This window comes from Simochromis diagramma, unplaced genomic scaffold (genome assembly GCF_900408965.1).
Source record: "Simochromis diagramma unplaced genomic scaffold, fSimDia1.1 OVJJ01000308.1, whole genome shotgun sequence".
NCBI classification, from domain to species: domain Eukaryota; kingdom Metazoa; phylum Chordata; class Actinopteri; order Cichliformes; family Cichlidae; genus Simochromis; species Simochromis diagramma.
The window spans coordinates 3,324,555-3,343,310 of record NW_024386785.1 but is presented as its reverse complement, the minus strand read 5'-3'; the positions used below and the strand labels follow the sequence as shown (position 1 = coordinate 3,343,310).

General features: G+C 42.6%; 2 protein-coding genes across 4 annotated transcripts in view; both read right to left on the bottom strand.

The window, feature by feature from the left end:
• LOC120728121 (neural cell adhesion molecule L1.1-like) overlaps positions 1–18,756 on the bottom strand; it is a 589,469-nt gene that overhangs the window by 194,056 nt on the left and 376,657 nt on the right. The gene's annotated exons all lie outside the window — the stretch shown is intronic.
• Positions 1–18,756, bottom strand: part of LOC120728123 (PDZ domain-containing protein 4-like) — a 51,714-nt gene that overhangs the window by 17,770 nt on the left and 15,188 nt on the right. For 2 of the 3 annotated variants that reach the window (XM_040022864.1, XM_040022866.1), the window contains exons 3-4: positions 3,920–3,973; positions 904–1,006 (exon numbers count right to left, since the gene is read on the bottom strand). In XM_040022864.1, coding sequence (XP_039878798.1) covers positions 904–1,006; positions 3,920–3,973 — 157 coding nt within the window. The remainder of the gene's footprint in view (positions 1–903; positions 1,007–3,919; positions 3,974–18,756) is intronic. The other variant, XM_040022865.1, reaches the window with a different exon arrangement.

The window sequence follows — 18,756 nt, the reverse complement described above, 5'->3', positions numbered from 1 at the left end:
TCAATAACAGCTGCATTACATTTATAAGTCTTTTATCCTGTCTTCCTTCTCTCACCCCAACCGGTCGCAGCAGATGACCCCACCCCTCCCGGTCACAAGGTTTTGAATCAAACCATGATACTGGCCTTCACTAAGTCCTGCTGTGGTGGCTGATTTAGAGTCTAATCCGGGCTAACTGACTGATATGAAAGGACCAAGTGGCAGTAGATGCGTTCACTGGCTGTGGGACCTTTCGATTGCCTTGCTTTCACTTTGCAGTTGTCTGAAATGTTACCTACTGATGGTCTTTTCTTTTTCCCCACCGTCATCATGTGTGGCTCACAGGTGACTGTATGTTTTTCATAGTAATATTGCACAATATTGCATACATGTGTTTTCATCAGCAACTGTTTGCTCGAGTAACTGAAGTGAGCAGACTTGAAAGGAGGCAGGTGACGTGAGTGATAGTGAAACAGAGGCACGGATATTAAAACGCTGCAGTTACATCAGAAAAGATGGCTGAACTGCAGCAATGACACGAATATTTGATGCTAAGAGCGAGAGAGATGAAAAGTTTAAAGAAATGAGGGAGAAAGACCAGACAGATAAAATATCACAAGCGGGAGCTGCAACATTAGCTTAAATGAGGCAGAACGAAAAGAAAAGGATGAAAAGATTAGCTGAGATGTAATGAGGCAAGAATATGGGAACGGTGAAAGGGCGAGCATTAAGTGTGGTTTGGGCTAAAAGTGAGGAAGAGAAGTGAGGATGAGACGGAAAAAGACGGGAAGAAAGGAAAAAGGATTTGTGTCTGACAGAAACACAAAACTTCAAAGACAGGAGGAAGCACCTGTGAAAGAAGCAGGTAAAGCACTGACACGGTCTGTGCTCTTGCATGTGTCTAATATCTGATAAACTGTTTACCTTTCCTCCTGTGACTTTTGCACCCCAGCCCAGACTGGCTCAAAGGCTCCTGGGAGTTTTGTGATCGGTCTAGCGGCAGCTGAGAGGGTCTTCTTCCTCTGAGCTAAAGAAGAATGCAGGTTTATCCAGCTTCATTTATATGCAGACAATGAACGCATGCAGAATAAATTAAGTTCACAAGGAAAACAAAAATCAGAGACGGTGATGAAATGTGTGCAGACACAATAATTTAGCATCATATCACAGACGTTTGGGTCGCTGCTGATCTACAGAGGTCATTCAAAGCACCACAGCTGCAGCACTTTGCACTTACAGCAGGACGGAAACCTTTATAAGAATGTCAGCCTCTGTCGCCCACTGAGTGTCTGTGGGTCAGTCACAGCCCATTTATAAGTGATTGTTACACAATGAACGCCTTCCTGGAGGGTAGAATGGTTGTCTATGTCAATAGTGTCTGATGTCACACTGCTTTCTGAGCTGCAGCTGAAGTTTAGAGTTCCAGCAGCTGCAGATACAAGAGAAGTTTAACCCAGACCGACAGCTTCAGTCTTCAAAGAACAAACTGTAAAAGCATCATGAGATTCTGTTACAAACAGATCTGAATGAGGAAACACTAAAAGAGTAAAGTGTGACTGAACAGACAAACCAGAAGGATGCTGGTTTGATTTATCTGCTCTTATATTTGAAGAGCAGGGAGGAGAAATGTTGTTATTCTGCTGTTTGTGGTGCTAAAGGGAAAAGTCTGCCTGCAAAGCAGTGAAATATCTTTATGTGCAGTAATGAGACCAGCAGGAAAAGCTGATCATCTGTGGGGCGGTGCAGTAAATACAACAACAATCTACTTTCAGAAATACAAGTCTGTCATTTTTGTGCCGTTTAGTTATTAGGATTCACCTCTAATATCAACAGCAGATGTTCGTATATGATGAGTTTTTGAAACCTCGTGCTGAATATAAAATAGCAGAGTCTAATATTTCATATTCACGTTTCCTGACAATGAAAGTGGAAGCATGGTGATGAGTCAGAAAAGCTCCCGACAAACCAGGACCAACCGCAAAAGGAATAATGAGTCAGACGAACAAAAGCTGTGATTAATGAATCGAATTTAGAAATCAGGTGTTTGAGGAATCTGATTAAGTAAAATGGTGGCGGTCGAGCACCGGAAAAAGGTTTCAAGGTCGACTAATAACCAGGATAGAGCACGCCGGGGTCTCTGTGGGTTACCTGAATGAATCCGTTTGGTTTTTAAAAGCTTTGTGAGTCTAACAAACGTTTTTTCCCTAAATACATTTTTAATAAAACTTTTCAAAATAAAATCAGAAAATGACAGAAATCAGGAAAAAGGAGTAGTCACTTGATTATAGTTGGACGATTATTGTATTTTGTAGGAGGAAGTGTTGCATATAATAGAAGATGGAGACATTTACGATAGACACAGCTGGAAATCTGCTCCAGCTCTGATTTTGTCCTGAGGGAAGTCTGCACACAGAGCCTGATGAAAAAGAACTCAGACAGCCTTTAGCCAAACTCATGGACATGGATTTGGATTAAAATCAATAAACAAAAACACATTTAAAACAAGGAGGAAAAAAGAAAAGAATAAATTCTACTTTATTTAATTCAAGCAGGATCTTTTTATTCTTTGAGTTGTGTTAAACTATTTTCTTGTATGAAGAATCAACATCTAATCTGATGCTTATCTTTGTTAAAAGCTCACTAATACTGGATGTGTTTAATGTTGTGGTGTTTTTCACTATGCTTCATATATATGTGTATATATAACCTCTGAGCACAGATCCATAGAGGCTGGGGTCTATCACACCAGGCAGGACCCCAGCCTGTGTAAAGATGCCCTGAGACAATCCAGCACATAGCAGCAGGGTGCAAGATGCTAGCAGGCAAGGCATACATGGAACGCCATAACCAAGTGGCCGGTGTACAGAAACATCTGTGCCGAGTATAACCTGGAAGTCCTGAGGTCAAAGTGGGAGACTTTGACCTCAGGAGGTGATGGAGAGTGACCGAGCTAAGATCCTGTGGGACTTCCAGATACAGACGGACAAAATGGTGGCTAACCAACCGGACATAGTGGCGGCAGACAAACAGAAGAAGACGGCTGTAGTTGATGTAGCGGTTCGCAATGACAGCAACATCAGGAAGAAGGAACACGAGAAATACCAAGAGCTCAGAGAAGAGCTCGAGAAAAATGTGGAGGGTGAAGGTGACGGTGGTCCCCGTGGTAATCGGAGCACTCGGTGCGGTGACTCCCAAGCTAGGCGAGTGGCTCCAGCAGATCCCGGGAACAACCTCGGAGATCTCTGTCCAGAAGAGCGCAGTCCTGGGAACAGCTAAGATACTGCAGGACCCTCAAGCTCCCAGGCCTCTGGTAGAGGACCCGAGCTGTGAGGGGACGAGGTGGGAACTTTCTTGGTGGGTTCTGTTTAGAATGACTGCTGCTCGGTCACTTACTGAACTTTGAACCTCTCTGATCTTATTAAAGAGAAACAGTGACAGAGCCCAACAGAAAACTGAAGAAAACACTCCGCTTATTTATTCTTTAATAAAATATTCCAAGCCAAGTCTTTCCACCTGTCACTGTGTAATATTCTACTGAAGGCTTTTTATTTAAAATGTTGTTCCTGTGAGATTAAAGGTTTTGGAATCAGAGGTGGAAGCTGTATTGTTAGAGTAAAGGAAGGTGTTGAAACATGGAGGCAGTGAATACAGAAAGCATAAAATGTAGATGTGGAAACATGAAAGAGAGCTTCTGGTTGCTCAGAGAGCTGGCGCACAGTTATCAGACCTTCCTCCGATAAATCAGTTATTAAAAACTGTGTAGGCGGCAGAGTGGGAGGAAATATTCTCTATCTGTCATCAGCTTTATGGGAGTGGAACCGTATTAAAGATGACAGATAGAAGGCGGATGGAGGGAAGCGGGACAGCAGGCAAAGAGGAAGAGAAGTCAGACACGGAGGAGGATCACTGGAAGCTGACGGATGGCAGCAGTGAGATCTACCTTTACGTTTCCGTGTCTGTCCATCGGCCGCAGGGAGCTACTCCAGCCTTTCTGCTAAGAGAGAGAAAGACACAGACTGATGGTCAGTGAGGTCACAGAGACGCCCTGGAGTTTGTCCAGGAACAGAAAAAGAGACAAAATTCCTTTTTTTTCTTTTCTTGTCTAACACATGGAGAGATTTAATGTTTCTGAAGGGTTTTCCACAGTTTAGGTGTAACATTCCTCATTGGCTGCACTGTGTTTAAAAACCACTCAAATATTTCATTTTTCCGCCTGTTATTTTATAAAGGCTATAAAATAAAAGGCGCACAAACACAATCAGGGTCTAATGCACACCTCTGTTGTTGCTGATTTTATGCATTTGTAATAATGATGCGGTCAGTGTGTGTAGAAGTACTCTGTCTGACTGCTTGAAACACTTCTGCTTTTTGCTCTGTGTGATGTCATCGTGAGGTGGTGTAAGAAGCTCCACCCACCTGCTGTTTGTGAGGAGCAGCCAAACAAAAGAAGAGAAGAAGAGAGGCTGAACTGAGGGCTGCACTAAAGGAGCAGACTAAGGAGCATTACATCCATCTATTCATTTTCTTCTGCTTATTCAATTCAGGGTCGTGTGGGGGCGGAGCCTGTCTGGGGCTGGGGGCACACCTTAGTCAGGTAGCGTCTCAGGGCTGACACAGAGCCACAGACAAACATTCACAGTCACATTTACTCCAACCTGACTGCATGTCTTTGGACTGTGGGAGCAAGTCGGAGTACCCGGAGCGCTATGATGTGCTGGAAATGAGTCGAATAGACGTCACTAAGATGATGGCAAACCACTGTTTTGCCTTTGTGCTCTGGCACTTTACAGATTTATAGCCATGTTCGACAGAATCTTTCTGACAAGCTGAGCTTAAAACAGGAGCTTCTGCTCCGCTGAGGATCTTTGTGGATTTTTGGTGTCGCTGTTGGAGAGCTGTGATCAAACACTTCTCCCGGTTTTTGTTTTGGTCTGGATCAGAAAAGGAGGCGTCTCACAAACAGGACGTCGCTCCTGTCTGTGTTCAGCTTTTCTATCACAAATCAGTTTTCTCACCTTTCAACATCTGAAACTCAACATCTTCACCTGCACTAAACATTTTTTCTCCATCTGTGTATTTTTACTCAATTAATTACAGTTTAATTACTTTTGGAATTATTCATAACTGGTATTTTTTCAAGTTATTGTTCGGGAACAACATGCAGTACTCCTATCCTGTACTCTGAGGGTAGCCTTCAGTCATTTTAAGCTATTCATGCAGTGTTAGGAAGACGCCACCCTCAACGTTACAAACTGAACCAAAAGGCTCAGATGACATCAGAAAAGCGCCTCTGCTGCCTCACAGCAGGACGGTCCTGGGTTTGAATCCACGGGCCGGCTGTGTGGGTTCTCTCTGGCTCACAGTACTCAGTCATGGGCGTGAGCATGAATGGTGCCCTCTCTGTGTTAGCCCTGGGAGGGGCTGGCGATCTGTTCACAGTGAACCATGAGCTTTACACTGAGTTCATTCATGAAGCATTTCTGCTTATTGATGCTGTTTTAAATGATTATCAGACAATTATCTCCCGTTTAGTGAGCAATCAGCAGCAGGAAGATGTGCAAACATGGCTGTTGTAGCATTTTGCACAAAAATATAAAATAGCAGAAAACCTGTTTTTATGTGATGTCACAAAGTGCAGCATCGTTCCTGTTAGCATTTTTAGCCCTGGTGAAAACATTACCACTAAGTAACCTCATGGTGGACATTATGATGGGACCTGCTCCACGTCCAGACTTCAGGTGTAGTGCCACATGTTACAGCACACAAACTGTCAAATGAAACCCACACAGTGTTTTGCACACTTAAGGCAGAACAGACGCCAATTTACAAGCTAGCCGCTCACCTCTAGTTGGCTCCCGCCTCAATCAACAGCTCGTGACAAGCATTTACGCAATGAGCTGCACACATTAGCATAAGTAATACAGCTGTAAGCAGAACAGAGGGTGTGCAGCCGTCACTCGGGGGAAGATATTAAAGGAAACACCTGCTTAGAAATGAACATGCAGGTAATTATTTATGAGAATGTTCAGTGTTTCTACAGGTATGTGCTGTAATAATTAATGCACTGTATCTATTAGCTGCTCAGGCGTGCTGGAGTCAACACTCATCAGATTAATGTGTGCAGACACACACTCATCAAACTAATGCCTGGAGACACACATGCAGGAAGCAACTAAACGTACAGCCTAACCTGCTACTTCCAGGTGAGACACACCAGCTCATGAATACATGCATGGACCCACACAGACACACAGACACACACTCCTCCTCCTCCCTGCCTTTGTTTCAGAGCTAATTGTTATGCATTACATGCCCTCTGCAGGTTGTCTGGCAGTGTGTGTGTGTGTGTGTGTGTGTGTGTGTGTGTGTGTGTGTGTGTGTGTGTGCGCGCATCTGTACGTGTTTGTCAGTGAACATGAGGCTTGAGATGGTCAATATCCAGTCAATAATCACAATCATCTATCAGGCTCTCTGTTATTGTGTGTTTCATCTCCCATTAAACACGCCTGCCTGGAATCTCTGCACTGACTAAAAACATTTCTGTGTGTGTGTGTGTGTGTGTGTGTGTGTGTGTGTGTGTGTGTGTGTGTGTGTGTGTGTGTGCATATGGGACACAAACATTTGCTCTTTAGTGTGTTGTACAAAGGCTATGAGCTCATGTTTAAGTGTCCTGTGTTTTAACGCTTGTTGGAAAATAACTGAGCGATTTGGACTTTTTTGAAGAGCACCATTAAGTCCTTTTATATGACTCTGAATGTTTCACATTTAAATAAAGTAATGAAGTTTTAAGGCAGAATGTTTCTATTTAATTATTTCACGTTGCAGATTTTATATTTAAACAGTTGCTTTTTGGTTTTTAAGTTGAGCTGCGTGTGCGTGAGCGGCGTGCGCGTCTTAGCTGTCACCACTGATGGCACGGCTGATGAGCACGCTGGCGTCACTGTGTTTGTTTGTGTGGATGTGGAAGTTGACTCTGAGTGTGTGATTTTCTTGTCCATGATAATTACAGCACTCAAAACAACCTCCCCCCCCCCCTGCCGCGCTCCGGCTCATTACGGCGGCGTGCACGTGTGGCTACAGGACGATGACAATACTCGTCCCGACTGGGCTCTGCCACATTAGGCAGACAGAAATCACAGCTAAGTGGAGTGTGAAATTAATAATTGAATGAGAGAAAAGAGCTGACTGTTGCCTTTTGTTGGAAACAGCCCTTCTACTTTTCCCGTGAGAGAACCCCGACATCCGATGGAGCTTTCAGTTCAGCTGGATGAATCTCCATCAGAAGCCTGTTGTGTTTAAGATGGATTATTGATTGTATTCAACAAGTGGAAAGCATTCCTAAAATCATCCTTTTTAACCCTGTGGGGGAGACTCCTTTGCTGTTTGGCTCCCGACTTCTTCAGCCAATATTAACAAAGAACACATGATGTGTTCCTTTTTAATTAATAGGCGCAGCAGGTTCAGTTTGTCGAGAAAAACAAATGTGTTCTCCCATAAACAGAATCGGGTTTACAATCCTTCTGCTCACATAAAAGGCCCCATCTTATCTTAATGACGTGATAGTACCATAACACCAAATTAACAAAACACCAACCCTAAAACCATCACAGGAAGCTCAGCATGAAGAGTGCAGTTTTAGGCATGTGAAGAACACAAACCTTTAAAAAGATGACTGGACTCTATTATTCCTGCACTTGGGCTCAACGTTTAGCACCGGCTGACACAAACGGCCGTCACAGCCAAGTCTGAAATGGGACTTGACGTGCAAACAGGCAGCAGAACTGATTAGAGCGAAAGTAGAGACGAGTAAAAGCTGCCACTGAAGCAGACGGTGCGCTGAGACTTTACAGGCCTGCTGGGCTTTTGAGTAAAATGACTGCCATCAGCTTTAAGCTGCTCTGATCGTCGTGGCACGTGGAGCCGCCGGTGACTCCTTTTATTGTTCTGTATTGTTGTTGCCGTGTTTTCAGTGTTTCCGTTTGCATCAGCAGCTCCTGGGGCTTCAACACGTTTCTTCTCTCTGCTCATTAACTATTTACTGATGCCATCAACACACACTTCCACCACATCTATCAGCATGCACACAGAACTAGTTCCACATGAACACATTTTCCTGTCATTTATCTTTTTCACCCACCCGGTCTCTATAGCGCATGAACACACAAACAGGAGAGAGAGATGTGTGAGGGATCCATTTTTCATTTCAGAGCACGCCGAGGGGAAAGCAGAGATACTATAATCATACCCGAGGGAGAGAGAGAGAGCAGCAGGAGGAGACGGGAGCGGTCAGAGAGGAAGAAAGAGGAGATGGAGGATGAAATCAGGACAAACTGCAAGAAAAATGAGGAGTAGAAAGAGAGAAAATGGGGGATGGGTGACAAAGAAGATGAAAAAAGGAGTGAATGGCACTCTGATTTCTCTTTCTCACCTCTTTCAGTTATCTGGACTTTCAGAGTCTAATAGCAGTCAAGCTGAGGTTTGAAGAATAGACCTGAAGATTAGTGGAAACTACAAAGAGGCCCTCAGTGGAGAACTGACTTCATTTAGAGGAGGGCTGCTGCCGCGGCATGCTCAGCCTCTGTGGTCAGTCTGCATCCACCTGTTTTTGGACAGGTCTCTAATTTCTACACATACATTTATGAGCAGAAAAAGCAAACACATTCTTTTGAATGCTTCCATAAAACGACTGCGATTAAGAATGTCTTTGCAACAACACTAACCAAACCTAACCAACACTAACCAACCTAACCAAGCGGGCTGTGAAAAGTCAGACACAAAGTTGAATCTGAACTTTGAGAATCGTTGCTCCGGCGTCCTCACACAGATTCAGCCCATTATTTTTGTTCAGCAAAGCAGAACAACCACCATTAAAACGAGGTGATGGTAAACCAGTGAAGCTGCTAGCAGGGGGAGGATGGTACTAAGACTGGTGCTGCTGAAAATTAAGTGATATTAATGTTTTCTGACAGGTTGTCATAAGAAAAAAATCTTTATTTAACACAGAACTTAAAACATCAGTAATGACCAGCTGCTTCCTGCTCACACAGATAACTCGGCCAAAGAGAAGAAGGAAGTGACAAAACACTTCCAATCACCAGAGAGGCCTGTCTTACACCGAGTTTCTTATTTATTTCAAGCGTTTTTAATATATTTTTACAGACTGACATCGAGCATCCAAACATGGTGACCGTAGGTCTGTGTCTCTATAGCAACCCCACATCTCAGCTTTATTATTATAAAATAAAAAGTAATTGAAACTTTTAAAAAGTCCTCCCAGCTCACACCTGTGACGATGAGCCAGACTCAAAGCTTTAAAAATGGAATCATAATCGCTGCAATCATTAAATAATCAAGGAGCAAAATGACCTGTGATTGAAACACAGCTAGCATCTGAAACTGGGCCAGGCTTCAGTGGACACCGTCCAGCTTGTTTTCAGTCATTATACTCAAATTACACTCAGTCGTGATTATTATGATCAACGTTTAAATCGAGCTGGGATTTCAGTAAACGTGACATTTTTTTCTTGGTTACTGCATTTTTTTATTTTTTTGAAGAACAGACATCTAAGAATTTAAAAACGTGCACATTTACACGTCCCGTCAAACAACGCAGACGCACTTTGTCCAACCTTTGTTCACACGAACACCTCAGCTCACATTCTCACAGCAAAATCACATCTGTTGTGTTCAACATTGAGTGGAGTCTCCACAGAGCTCCAACCCACTGAAAACCTCCAGCGTTTCCTTGAAACACTCTTAATTATGATTCATGATTCAAACATTTCCATTTTAGCTTCCAGGCATTTCACTGATGCTTCTGCCGGAGCAGCAATAATCCACAACGTTCCTCCTACACAACATCTGTTCCTTGTTGTCGGCCTGACTGATGGAGCCTGTTTGTAACAGACGGGAGGAAACAACAAGTCTTTAAACAGCATCGAAACCAGCAGCTCCTCAACTCACAAAAGCATTTTATCATCAGATAGCTTGATGGTTCGGTTTGCTAAGGTCAGCTTGGGCTTCACATAAAAGCTGATATTCAGGCTATTCATAGACGTGGATATTGAAACGATCCAGCAAGAGCTTGGTTTTCATGGGCAGCTGTATGTCAGACTCACTGCCCTTTGACTCTGTTCAAACCATTTATGGACAGGGTTTCTAGAAATAGCCAAGGATGTCAGATTTAACAGTCTCAGCATCTCATCACTGTTTCCTGTGGTCCTGTTGGCTTCATCTTCATTGAGCTGTGAAGGGTTTGCATCCCAGTGAAGTGAGTCGGGGGAGAATCGGCACCTCCAAGTCTGAGGCCGTGTTTCTCATCTTAAAAGAGCTGAGACGAGTTGAGCAGGGAAAGAGTGAAAGATGTGCTGCAGGTGCTGCTCTGGTCTGATGTGATGATGAGAAAACAGATTATTTAAAAAGTGAATGCATGGATTTTAAAATGCACAAACATCAAAGTTACACAAATAATAAAATAAAGTAAAATAATAAACAAGGTGAATATACAACAGTGAGTCATGAAAACTAAATGTGAACTGAAACATTATGAACCATAACCCAATAAAGTTTGGAGATAATTAGACTAATGCTGCTGTTTTGGCAGCATCAGTCTGCAATCTCACTATTACGTACAGAGACATAATAGTGAGACGGGGTTGTCCTGTGGAAGTGAAAGTCTATAAAAATGACAAAGCAAAATGCAAACTACTCTGCAGGGCTATGAAATCAGGTTAACAAACACAGAACAACAGTTACTGAAACACATGAAGTCTACACGGACATCAGAGGGATGAAAATGAAAACGCAGCGTATGTCCACACTGGCAGAGTACTAGCTGGAAGCTATTACATCATTTTACTAGTAATTAAACCACCATCGTGGTGCAACTCAGCACCCGTAATAACAAACATACCAGCTGCAGTTTGATCGTCTTTGTCAGATGTGAACGCCGCGCTTTACTGAGTCTAAACAGAAGAAAGAAAAACATAAACCAGAGACACTCCGGGGCCTGATCAACCCTGGCAGGGCCTCCTTGGATGAGGGTGTCTAGCAATAACGGCCGAAACAGCCGATGAATCCAAGGTCCACTGCTGACGATGTGTCCCACGTTTTAAAATGATAATCTAGATCAGATCTCTAATCGCTAACCCTAACCAAGGAAGAAAAAATGGCAGATTAGCCTGGGTAAAAGACCGAAAGTCGAGGCGCACATCGATGTGCGCTGCTGGTAAAGTTTCTGGGCTTTCCTCTTAACAGCCATCCTTTAAGATTTTCTCCAGTTAAAGCAATGCGTGATCAGGGACTGTAACATCTGGTCCTTTTACTGAATCAGAATTCCAGCCTCCTAATGTGAACTTTGACCCTTTGTGAAAGAGGACCATTATGAGTCTGTAAGCTTTGTTTGGAGACTCTGGATGATGTTGTCCATGTGCCATTGTTTAAGTTTCCAACACTGAGGCAGCATGCACACAAACATGTACCAATGGACCGAGACTAATTTTACAAAGGAGGGAAAGCCTTTGTGACACATCTGGCTTTAAGAAGAAACACAGCTGGATACTTTTTCCTCATCCTTTTACCCAATTACAAGAACCTCTCTGACACTGAAGAAATCAGCTCCCTGCAGAAATGTGACTGTTGCCCATGTGCATGTAGATAAATGACCAGACTGAAAACTGAGATCTGACTCACACCAGCCAGTTCACCAGTCTTCGCACTGAGCGTGTGTCCTGGCATCCAACTGCTGCTACAGGCCAGAGCTTTTCTTTAAGGATCATTTTACTCAAACAACCACAAAAACACTCTTTCTACTCTCTAATGGTTTCTAGCTTTACAGAAAGCTTTTGTTTCATGCAAGTTTGAGATGCCCTCCTTTAATGCACTGCTCCACTCAAGTGTCTGTGTGGAAATGTGTGTGCACTTTTCCAAGTCAGTTGGTGGCTAGTGACAGAGGGGAAAACGTACATTTAACGATGCCAATTATTAGGTTGTTTTTTTTAACAAAGACATAAATAAGAAGAAAAAATGCTAAACATTTGTGGAGAAGAGGATTCAGTGACGTGGAGGCGGTCTCAGACCAGGCCCTGATTAATCAGAGGTTTTTTAAGGTGGAACGCCGGCACATCGAGCAAACAGGCTTAAATCCTACGTCCTTCAATGTCCTTCGATTCAGTAACCAGAGGAAAATGTTACACAGTGTTCAGACTGAAAGTGCCCCGGGCTTGTTTGAGCGGCAGTGTGCACAGGCGTTCCCATATTAGCCCAACAATCCTCCTTATCTGCAGACACCGGCAGGAAGAGGAGAGGGGGGAGGGGCCCTCACACCCACTGAGAAACACATCTACAGTACCTGGTAAAAGTACTTGATATTTTGCTAGGAAAATGTTTTTATGTACATCCAGTATATAAAAGCAAAACAGAGTTTGTACGATTCCAATAAGCTCAAACGTCAATGTCTGGTTTAACCACCTTTATTCTTTAACTGCAGCTTTCTTGTAATTTCTTGCAGTGATCTCCAGGAACAGTTCTCCAGGTTTCTTGAAGGACATTCAAGGCTCTTCTTTGGATGTTTCTGCCTTTCGTGCTGTTCAGTGCCAGGATGATCCCACACTTCAGTAACACTGAGGTGTGCACTCTGAGGAGGTCAGTCCATGATGGAGCTCTGTGTGTGTTTCTGTGCAGGTTTGCTTTTGCTGCACTGCAGATGTGTTTGAGATCTCCAGCACTCCTGCCTGAAATGCAACACTAAACTACGACATGTGTTGGTCTCCACTCAGGACCTGTGTCCGGTCTTTGCTAGATTTGTTTTCCTGCTTCCTGACCACATGACCTTCACATACTCATCGTCCAGTTGTTTGGTTTCTTTAAATGCAGAACAAACAGGGCAAGCGGCGCCAGCCCAGTTTACCTAAAAATCAACCTCAATGAAAATGTAACAAAGTTATTTCAAACACCGTTCAGTCATGAAGCTTCCTGCCTGTTTGCACGGATCCTTTACACTTGACTTAAATCCGATTAGGGACTGTAGCGTGTCTCCATTTCACAGGAGTGTCCGCACGCTTAACAAAGACTGCATGTTGTCAAGCTGAGGCTCTGCAGTTTGTTTGATAAACCTCTTGGTGGGAAGACTGATGGAGAGCAGAGTGTGAGGCAAGCTGTCGCTGACTCTAAGATCAGTTAAGAGCAGCAGTTTGTGTGGAAACACAGCCAGCATGAGTGTGTGTGTAACTTTGAGTTAAATTGAACTAAATGTCTAGCTCTTTGGAAGCAAAAAGACATGTAGCTCAAGATATTTGCACAGAACCAAAGACCAAAGTTTAAGGACTTCAAGCTCTCCGCCAACTTCCTGCTCCTGCTGTCAAATAAATGGAGAAACAGAAGAACCTGAGAGTGTGATTTGGGAGAGCAGACTCTTTTCATTGGTTTCAGACATTCTGCATTTTGTTCCCACGATGAGCACCATGGGAAAAGGTTGAGATTCAGACTGTATGTAAACAGAAACATGTTTATTCCAAACAGAGCTCCCAAAGGTTTATGAAAAACTCGCCCGCAAGAATATCACCATTTTTCTTTCTTCCTTTAGTTTTTCTCTTTTCTATGACGTATCCATCCACCATCGATATTACTGAGTCGTGGCTCGGATCGTTCAGCCTCCCCCTGGTGCTCACACCAGCATACAGACATACATTTCATTTTGAAAGCGCAAACAAAGCATGTAGCATACAAATATGAACACAAATCATTCAGATTGTGCTTTATTAGCTTTCAGCTGCACATGATGGGCACTGGCACATATTACAGAACATATCCATGCTGATTCTCAGTCATGTGCCCATTATGTAAATCCACACTGCTTGCTATAAAACTGCCCTCGCATAAACATGCATTACTGCAATGATGGGTTTTAATATTCATGACCTAAAAATCATTTCTTTTATCAACTTTGCATTCCTGCAGTCACAACAGTGATGATGATGATGATGATGATGATGATGATGATGATGATGATGATGGTGTCCTTACATGTTTGATTTGGCAGAGTTTTACCTGATGCAGCCCTATGAGGACATAATTCTGTATTTTATTATGTTCTAATTTACATCCAGATGTGACCATATAGAAGGACGGGGTTAGCTGCTGTGTTGTCAGCTAATGCTAACAAACTTGGTCAGAAGGTTGTATCACACACACATCAGCCACAAACTTTCAAACTTATCAGCATCCAAATGGATGAAAAGAAAATGGCAGTACGGTTTCCACGAAGGAGAAAAACAAAAGCCATTTCATCATCATCGTCATTCTTTCTGTTATTAAGATGAGAGACTGAAAGGATCAACTCACATTTGGAGCAGCATCAGAAAAATATTATGTTTGTCATGTTAGCAGGAATCTTTGTGTTACATCAACCGACGTCTTCAAATCCAACTTGATGATTTATTGGCCTTAGAACTAGAAACTATGATATTTATAACTGTTCTGTGTGTTGTCAACATACAGAAAGAACCATGTAACCGTTTAAAATCTCATGTCACATTTGACCTCTGACCTCTCCTTTAGGTTGAATAGATTAACCTGGAGGTCAAAGTGATAATAAGTGACAGTAAGGAATCATATTTTATAATGATATTACTTATATTTACATTAAATAGAAATTGACACGGAGGATTCTAAGTATCACTTTTGACCTCTGACCTCTTCTTCAAGATCAAATAAGGTCAAACTTTCATGAAAAATCTTTAATCTTTAAAACTATCTGCTGTACTGGCAACATGTAAGAAATGATACTGGTATATGGGGACTCGAAGTATCACATTATAGTTCGCATGCTGATATCACATCACATTTGACCTCTGACCTCTGCAAAACCTGTGGTTACTGGAGGTTTCAAGCATTCTGAGTATGCAGGACCTCCACAGTCTGAGTGCACAAACCTTTTTCCCCTCGTTGGTGGTTCGGCTAATTACAGCAGCTGCCAGACCGACTCCGTCACACAAAAGAACATTTTGATTACATTTAATTTGAAACATTCACGTGTTTGGAAAACATGTGAAAGCTGTTACTTCATAAAGTGACGGATACGAGATATTTTAACCTATCCAACTACCCACACCTGCTCCATACGGGGTATGCCAGCAGCTCCCGCCTCTGTCTCTGACAGATCCATTTCAGATACGCAAAACTTTGTTTTTCTTCATTTCCAGCCTCACAGCTTTGATTTAGAGCTTTCTGCACTGTCTGAGTTTAATATCTGCATAAAGACGGCTGGTTATGGATGCTTTGTTGCTCCGAGTTTAACTGTATAACATAATCTGAATACTAACACATAGATTACCTCCATCTTGTGTGTTTAAGATTCATAACTGCACAGTAAACACGATGCCGATCCAAGCCATCATCCACCCCCCTCCTCAGCCCCCGGGGGCTTCTCTGATGATGTGAGCCATCGTTACAGATAATGGATTCTGACAACAACGTCCCTTTAACGCTCATGTTGAGCCAGTGATGGTGTTTGTGGACACATTTCACACCCTCTATACTGTGAGCACATTTCCAGGGTCCCTGCAGAAGATGCTCTTACACCTCGTTTATCGAGCTTTTGAATCATTTACTTGCCTTCAGAATGTCGTAACATAAAGTTTCCAGGAAGCTCAAGTCCTTGTGGGCAAGCTCGGATTTTACCAAGTTCTTAAATTCAGTTGTTTAGTACACGTTTCCGCAAAATAAGTACAGGTGCTAGCTCAAGATATTCACGATTGTTTGGCAGACGCAGCACAAATAATCTCTCTTTTTTTTCCTTCCAGCACTATTAAACCCAAATCTTACTCCCTGTTGTGCTCAGTTGTCCAATCAGCTTCATGTCCCATACATGCTGGTGGAAGATAAGCATGTTATTGTGTTATTGACTGACGTTTTGCATCTCTGTGTGCTTGGTTTTTTGTGGTCGTTGCTGTGGAAATTTTGGGGATGTTCTGGGATCATTTTATCTCTTTGTAGTTTTTTAAACCAACTCTGAGACCTTTAGAAAAACAAATGTGATGTAATGAAAGTTTTGTGTGTGTCGCCCCCGACCCACCAGGCCAACACACAATAGCTGAGAAACAGTCACACAAGTAATACTTTAAAGGGGTTTTATTATTTAAGGCCTCCACAATTAACATTTGTAATAAAATGTGATTTTTTTTTGTTTATTAAATGTTATGAAAGAAAAGACCTTAATTTCCCAGAGCTCAAATTCTCTCCTTCCAATTATTTCTCTGACAAATGGCAAGAATAATTTGCCGTTAATTTTCTGAGCATTTAATCAAACCCAGATTTGGGTGCTGGCTCAGTCCTCTGAAATGTAGTCTTCCAGCTGCTGAAGCGAGTGCTCATCAGTCGGTCTTCTACTCTGAACTCTGACTTGAGTTCTTTCCAAGGAGTACTTCCTGTCGGTGCAGCAGCAGTGCAGCATGGGAATGGTAGCAACACGTTACCACCTGGTGCTCCACTCAGATCCACAGCTGAACACAAACAAGCCGATTCGGTCCCTGGAGTGTTGCTTCTTTCAGCTGCTGAAGGCCTAATGAGGCGGCAGCTCATTAAGACTAATGCAGTTTTGACGACTCTCAGATAATAAAGAATAAAGAGCAACATGTAAACGCTGAAGGATGTTTTCATTCTGTCTCCTTCCCTTCATCATGGCAGCTGCCCTCCCTGAGCCTGCTCCTGCCAGAGCTTTTTCCTGTTAAAAGGGAGGTTTTCCTTCCTACTGTCACCGAAGTACAAAGTCTGATTGTTGGGGTTATCATTGTGGGACATTTATCTTACAATATTGAGCGCTTTGTGGTGACTCCTGTTATGATTTGGCATCACATAAATAAAACTGAATTGAACAGACGGATGTAACGTGGCTCATTTTGGTGGAAGAAGAGCAGAAATGATAAAAATGTAAGATTGAAGCTTGTGTGTTTAAAATCACCATCAGCTGTTTTCTTCTCCTCTTTTTGTGTTTTGATTGATTCTCTGATCTGCTGAACAAATGTTTTAACGGCACATGTCTGTGGATCTTTCACCTCGCCTTCTTCTTCTCTGTGTGTTATAAAAGCAGCTGTGTGTGTGTGTGTGTGTGTGTGTGTGTGTGTGTGTGTGTGTGTGTGTGTGTGTGTGTGCGTGCGCGCATGCATGCATGCACGTGTGTTCATTATACCAGATCTGCCAACTCCAGTGTGAGAAAGCATAAATACAGCTTTCCTAATGACCCTGGTTACCGTGGCAACAGCATCCCATTGAGACAAATCTGACAGTGAAGTGAGTGGAGGAGGCGACGGAGATGGAGAGGCAGTGGGGTTACTGGGGAACGAAGGGGGGAGAAAGAGCAGGAGGGAGGACGGTGGTAGAGATTACATCTAAGAGACAAACACGAGGAAGGTGGAGGACGACTTCATGGAAAAACAGAGACTGAGAACAGATGAGATGCATACGTTTTACTACATGCACTAGTTTTAATTCCAGACCTTTTCTTTTGCCACAGGAATCTGGTGCTTTCAGTTTTCAGTTTTGAAGCGTGGGAAATAAGAGCTTTTATCAGTTCCTGACTCAGAGAACGAGGCTTTCCTGTAATATGTGCACACCAATAGAGACCCACACAGAGAGACCTGCAGATAACTGGCTGCTGCTGTTTCTGGCAGTAATGCATGAGTGCAGCCACTGTATCAGATGAAGGAGGCAGCACCTCTAAATGCATTTATCAGGACAGAGAGTCTAATAAAAATCATGAGAACTGAAGAATCTTCAATAGATTTTTCTGTTTGTTTTGTTGCTGTTTTTAAAGCAGCTACAGTTTTATGCAAATGTATCAAAATGATCAGTGTGTAATATTAGCACTACTACAGAGTTTGTAAATGCAAGATGTCATTTTTTGGCACTTTTCTCCTGTTGTTGCTAGAAAGCATGATGAGTTGTGGTTGTTAGCACGGGGAGATTCTGTCCTTTAAATAATTATCTGTTGGTAAGTTTAGTTTAATATATATATATAATTAATGTAATAATTAATTACTCTTAAAATAAAAGAAATAAATCTACGAGCCCCTCCTGCTTGAAATGAATTTCTTCTTTGGGTCGACTTCCATGTTAAACTCTCTGTAAGACTCATAACTGCATGTGTGAAGTTTCGACTGTAGCCAACGTATTTATGATAACATGTAGTATTTCTGATCCAAAGAACAAGCAAAAGCTTAATGTGAGTTATGCAGCTGGTTTCAGTTTAGCATCTGCATTGTAAGTAAGCAGTTAGTCTGTGTCATACACCCACAGACGTCCATCCACAAACTACTGTTGTTTTTACCCACACAACAAATTCATTGTCACTGTTATGCAGATCAAACTAAACTGTCCCACTAAAACCCTCTCCTGGCTGCTCGAGTAAAACCTTCCTATTCCACAACTGCAGAGTTTCTTATAGGGGGACAGCATCAATCGTGTGTGTCTACACAAACAGAACAAGTTCTAGTGTTTTGTATGTGCAGCAACTTAAGACAGGGTTACTATAGAAGCAAGCAGGCTGAGAGGTTGTTGGAGAAGAGAGGGTGGGGATGTTCCAGAAAGGGGGGAGGAGAAAAAACGTGTCTGGAGATCAATTCAAAAATAAAATTAGTCTACAGAAGGAGAAGAAATTAGTCAAACACGCATTTAAAGCGAAGCAAAGCCAATACAGTAACAGATGTAAAGAGACATGGAACTGAGAGAGAACAAAAGAAGGCAGTGTGCATTTATGTGCATTTATGTGCATTTATGTGTATT